Consider the following 5616-nt stretch of genomic DNA (forward strand, 5'->3'; position numbering starts at 1 on the left):
CCACTGCCCCTGACCCCATTGGCCTCCAGCCCCATTGCTCCTGTATCCAAGACCTCCCGCCCCACTGCCTCCCATCACCATCAACCCCAGCCTCACTACCCCCAGCCCCATTATTCCTAGTCCCATCACCCTCAGCCCCATCACTCCCAGTTTCATTGCCCCCCAGCCCCACTACCTGTAGCCCACTCACCTTTTTCAGCAGCACAAACTCATTTTCCTTCTCAGTGCGGTGGTTGATCTCCTCTTCGTACCTGCAGGGTAGAGGGCTTGGTGTGAGGACATGGGGACAGAGAGGGGCAAGGACATGGGGACATGGGACGTGGAAGGGATGGAGGACATGGAGAAATGGGGATGTGGGATGTGGAGACCCAGAGGTACAGGGACATGGGGATGAGGGACAAGGGGACTATGGGGAGTGTAAGGACAGGAGACATAGGGACATGGGGGCCATGGGGATCCAAAGATGCAAGGACACAGGGGGACATGGGGCATGGGGACATTGGGACCCAGGGGTACAAGGACATGGAGATATGGGGCATGGGGAAATGGAAACTTGGATGTGGGGATGTGGGGCATGGAAGAAATGGGGACAAGGGGACCTGGGAATACACAGAGATGGGGGACAAGGGGAGATGTTGGGACATATGACAAGAGGACAGGGGGATATGGGGACGTGGATACATGGGGATGGGGGGACAATGGGACATGTAAATAAGGGGACACAGGGTCATGGGGATGGGAGAACAATGGGAAATGGGGACAATGAGACAGAGGAACAATGGAATATGGGGACAAGGGAACACAGGCACAAAGGGACGGGGACAATGGGGCATAGGGACTTAGGGACATGAGGATATAGGGATATGGGGAAAAGAGAACATGGGGACAAGGGGATGTGGAAACAGGGAGGCATAGAGACAAAGGGACAAGGGGACATGGGGAGCCCCTTCCCAGAGCATTGGGTCAATCATCCCATAAGCCAAAGCCACCACAGTGCTGCTCGGAGGGGACAACCCCATCCCATCACCTGAGGGCCACCTGAGGGCCACCCAGCTGCCCCCTCCTCACTTGTTCTTGAAGTCCTCCACTAGCCCCTCCATGCTGCCCAGCTCAGCCTCCAGCCGCAGCCGCTCCTGGCTCAGCCCCTCCAGCTGTCTCCTCAGGGACCCCACGTAGCCCTCAAAGAGCCCCCGCAGGTCACTGCGCTGTGGCTGCTGAGACTGCAGGAGATTCCATTTGGTCTCCAACATCTTGTTCTGCTGCTCCAGGAACCGGACCTTGGGGAGAGGGGGGACACAAGGGGGTCACCGTGCTGTGTGGGATACGAGGATGGGGATAGGAGGTGTGGGGTGTGGGGTAACGGAGGCATTGGGTATGGGGATGGGGGGATGTAGGGACACAAGGATGTGGGGATGTGGGTATTCAGTGACGTGAGGACATGGGTATGTGAGTATATGGGGACAGGGGGATGTGGATATATAGGGACATGGGGACATGGGAATGTGGGGTTGCAGAGGCATTGGATATGGGGATGTGGGGGTGTGGGGCCACCAGTGTTGGATATGGGGACACAGGGATGTGCGGACATGGGAACACTGGGATATGGGGATATGGGGTTGTGGGTATATGGGGACAGGGGAATGTGGGGTGTGGGGCCATGGAGGCATTGGAAATGGGGACATGGGGATGTGGGATACAGGGATGTGGGGTTCTAGTTATATGGGGACATGAGGACGTGGAGATGTGAGTGTATGGGGAAAGGGGGATGTGGGCATTTGGGGACATGGGGACATTGAGACGTGGGGCTGTGAATATATAGGGACAAGGGGCTGTAGAAATGTTGGATATGAAGATGTGGGGACATGGGGATATGAGGATGCTGGATATGGGGACACATGGGGATGTTGGAGGTGGGCAAGTGGGTGAGTGGGGATGTGGAGTTGGTGGCATTGGGATATGAGATACAGGATGTGAGGGTGGGGTTATGGGGACACAGTGATGTGATGCTGGTAGGGGGACTGACTGCAGCAGAAGGGGACAAAAAGGGGACAATGGGACAGAGGGAGAATGCCACCACCCCCCCAGGTCCCACCCCACACCACTCCCCACCCCTTGGCTTTGTCACCATATCTGGTACTGGGATGGAACATGGATGTACCCCCAGAGTGTCCCCAAAGGGGACAGCGGGTCCTTTAGGGGGTCACAGTGTCCCCAGGGGGGTCCAAAATGGGTCTAAAATGTGTGCAAAGGGGTTGGCAGGTTCCAGAGAGGAACATGATATCCCCAAGGGGATCTCAGTATCCCCAAAGATTTCCAAACATTTCCAGGATGTTCCCAAGGGGTTTAGAAGGTCCCAAAGGGGACAAAGGGGTCCCTGGTGGGGGTCCCAATGTCCACAAGGGCCTCAGGAAGCATCTGAAGGAGCTTGGAGGTCCTCAAGGGGCTCAGGGAGTCCCAGAGGATCAAAAGGGGGTCAGTAAGCCCCTAAGGGGGTCTCAATGTCCCCAAGAGGCTCAGTATGTCCCCAAAGGACTACAATGCCCCCAAAGGGATTTCAATGTCCCCAGAGGACTCAGCAAATCCCCAGGGGGCTCAGAAGTCACCATGGGGGTCACAATGTCCCCAAGGAGGTTTCAATGTCCTTAAGGGGCCAAGGATGTCCCTAAGGGGGGCCTTAATGTTCCCTCAATGGCCCTAAGGGGACTTGGGATGTTCACAAAAGTGTCTCAACATCCCCAAGGGGTTCAGGAGATCCTTAAGGGGTTCTGAAGGTCCTTAAGGGGATCTCAATGTCCCCAAATGTCTCAATATCCCTAAGGGGGATTGGGATGTCCCCAAGGAGCTCTGGAGTTCCCTAAGGGGGTTGCAATGTCCCAAGGGGCTTTCAATGCTCCTAAGGGGGCTCAGGATGTTCCCAAAAGTGTCTCAGTGTCCCTGAGGGGGTCTCAGTGTTCCCCAAAGTGTCTCAATGTCCCAAGGGTCTCAGGAGGTCCCTAAGGGGGTCTCAGTGTCTCTGAGGGAGTCTCAGTGTCCTCCAAAACAGTCTCGATGTCTTTAAGGGGGACTCAATGTCCCCAAGGGGTTCTCAATGTCTTTAAAGGGATCTCAAGATCCCTGAAAGTGTCTCAGTGTCCCCCAGGGGGGTTTCAATGTCCCTAAGGGGGGTTCAGGAGGTCCCTAAGGGAGTCTCAGTGTCTCCAGAAGTTTCTCAGTGTCCCTAAGGCAGCTCAGGATGTCCCGGGGGGGGTCTCTCAGTGTCCCTACAGGCTCAGAATGCCCCGGCAGCCTCGCAGCCACCTCCCACCCCACCCCCAGGGGACTTCAGGGTCACCGGAGCTCAGGAAACAGTTGTGACCCCCTCCCCTCCTCCTCCTTACCCCGAGTGCCACCCAGACACAATGGGGGCAGCTATGGGGTGGCCTCACCTTGTCAATGAAGGAAGCAAAGCGGTTGTTGAGGGTCTTGATCTGCTCCTTCTCCTCCTTGCGCACCTGCTGGATGTCGGGATCGATGTCCAGGTTGAGGGGGGTCAGCAGGCTCTGATTGACGGTGACGGCAGCAATGCCACCCCCAGACACGGTCACAGGACCCCGCTGCATCCCCCCCACCCCAAAACGGCTCCCACTGAGGGTGCCGAAGGCTGAGGCCGCGCTCATCCTCACGGCGGGGCCAGCGGTGAAGGAGCGGGAGCTGAAGGATCGGACCGGGACGGCCGAGCTGCTCCGCACAGATTTCCTGGTGATGGTGACAGACATGGTGGTGTCAGGGGGGCTGAGGTTTTAGGGTTGGAGTAAGGCTGGAGGAAGGTCGTAGGGTTGGGAGATGGTTGTAGGGTTGGAAGAAGTTAGAAGATGGTTGTAGGGTTGAAGGAAAGTTAGAAGATGGTTGGAAGAAAATTATAGGGTTGGAGGGAGGTTGTAGGATTGGAGAAAGTTTGGAAGGTTGTTGTAGGGTTGGAAGATGGTTGGTAGAAGGTTGGAAGGAGGTTGTAGGGCTGGAAGAAGTTTGGGAGATGGTTGTAGGATTGGGAGAAGGTTGGAAGAAGGTTGTAGGACTGGAAGAAGGTTGTGGGGTTGGAGGAAGGATAGAAAATGGTTGTAGGGTTGGAAGAAGTTTGGAAGAAGGTTGTAGGGTTGGTAGAAGGTTGGAAGATTTATAGGATTGGAAGAAGGCTGGGAGGCAGTTGTAGTGTTGGAAGAAAGTTATAGGGTTGGGAGAAGATTTTGGGAAGGCTGGAAGACAATTTGGAGAAGAGTTTTGGGAAAGGTTACAGGAGAGTTTTGGGAATAGTGTCGGAGCTCCGCGCTGCGTAGGAGGGAGGAGGTGTGGGGCGGGCGGTGGGCAGGGCTATGGGGCGGGCTACAGGGCGGGCTGCGCCGTGGGGCTGCAGGAAGGGCCGCAGGACGGATTGTGGGGCGGGCAGGAGGACGGCTGTGGGGTGGGTTGCAGGACGGGTTGCAGGATTGCGGTGCGGGTTGCAGGACAGGTTGTAGGATTGTGGTAGGGGTTGTAGGACAGGACGGGCCGGCTGTGGGGCGGGTGAGTGGGGCTGCATCCTGCCGCCCAGGGGAGGAGCGCTGTGCTGCTCCGTTAACCCCTTCGGAACGGCCGCAATCCACTGTGGCTTACTGGGATCTACTGGGATCTGCTGGGATCCATTGGGATTGCTGTGGCACATCGGGTCTACATTTATTCACTTGATGTGAATTCAGTGCTCAGCCCCAAATGCAGCTGCCACCCACCATGATATCCACCTGCAGGAGTGTCCCCAAATCCCAGCCCCTAATGGAGTTCCCAAAGTCTGTCCCCAAATCCCGTTCCCAAACGGAGTTCCTGAAGCATGTCCCCTAATCCCAGAGCCACCTCGTGTCCTCAGCCCATGTCTGCACTGCTGTGTCCCCAGCACATGCCTTCATCCATGTGGAGAAGCCCCAGGGAGCTCACTCAATGGGGAACAGTGTTGGTCCCACCTTCCCATTCATGTCTTACCATGGCCAGCAACTCGATCCCATCCCATGATGGCCATCTGTCCCTGTCCCACGATGGCATCCAACCACTGTCCCACCACGGCCACCCACCCATCCCTGTCTCACCATCACCAACCTGTCCCTATCTCACTATGGCTACCAACCACGTCCCTCTACAGCCAACAACTCTCCCTGTCCTACTACGGCCCCTTGTTCCTGTCCCATGATGGCCACCATTCTTGTCCCCCTACAGACACCAATCCATCCCTGTCCCATCATGACCATTTCTCCCTGTCCCACCACAGTCACTGACCTGTCCCTGTTTCATGGTAGCCTCCTTTCCATGTCCCACAATGGCCACCTGTCCTTGTCTCACCACGGCCACCAACCTGTTCCAGACCCACTGTGGCCTCCTGTCCTTGTCCCACTATGGCCACCAACCGCTGTCCCATCATGGCCAACAACCCATCCCTGTCCCAGCCCCCACTGGCCTGGCCAGGAGAAGTATCCCCCCATCCCAACCTCCAGGAGATGCCCCCCTCCCCACTCTCTCCCCGACCCTATGGAATGTCCTCCCCCACCCCACACAGCCCCCTCCCAGAGCCACTCTTATCTCAAAGGAATTCCCAGTGCTCAGCGCCGGCAGGAC

General features: G+C 56.9%; 1 protein-coding gene across 2 annotated transcripts in view; it reads right to left on the reverse strand.

Annotated features, from left to right (window-relative positions):
* The window catches only part of LOC104916840 (keratin, type II cytoskeletal 8), a 9666-nt gene extending 5328 nt beyond the window's left edge, over positions 1-4338 (reverse strand). Inside the window, exons 1-3 of one of the 2 annotated variants that reach the window (XM_010727867.3) lie at positions 3426-4338; positions 1069-1277; positions 191-251 (exon numbers count right to left, since the gene is read on the reverse strand). In XM_010727867.3, the coding sequence (XP_010726169.1) occupies positions 191-251; positions 1069-1277; positions 3426-3755 (600 nt within the window). In that variant the 5' untranslated portion in view covers positions 3756-4338. The remainder of the gene's footprint in view (positions 1-190; positions 252-1068; positions 1278-3425) is intronic. The other variant, XM_010727866.2, reaches the window with a different exon arrangement.
* Between the last annotated feature and the right edge of the window lie 1278 nt (positions 4339-5616).

The sequence above is a fragment of the Meleagris gallopavo genome, unplaced genomic scaffold (genome assembly GCF_000146605.3).
Source record: "Meleagris gallopavo isolate NT-WF06-2002-E0010 breed Aviagen turkey brand Nicholas breeding stock unplaced genomic scaffold, Turkey_5.1 ChrUn_random_7180001949139, whole genome shotgun sequence".
In the NCBI taxonomy this organism is placed as follows: domain Eukaryota; kingdom Metazoa; phylum Chordata; class Aves; order Galliformes; family Phasianidae; genus Meleagris; species Meleagris gallopavo.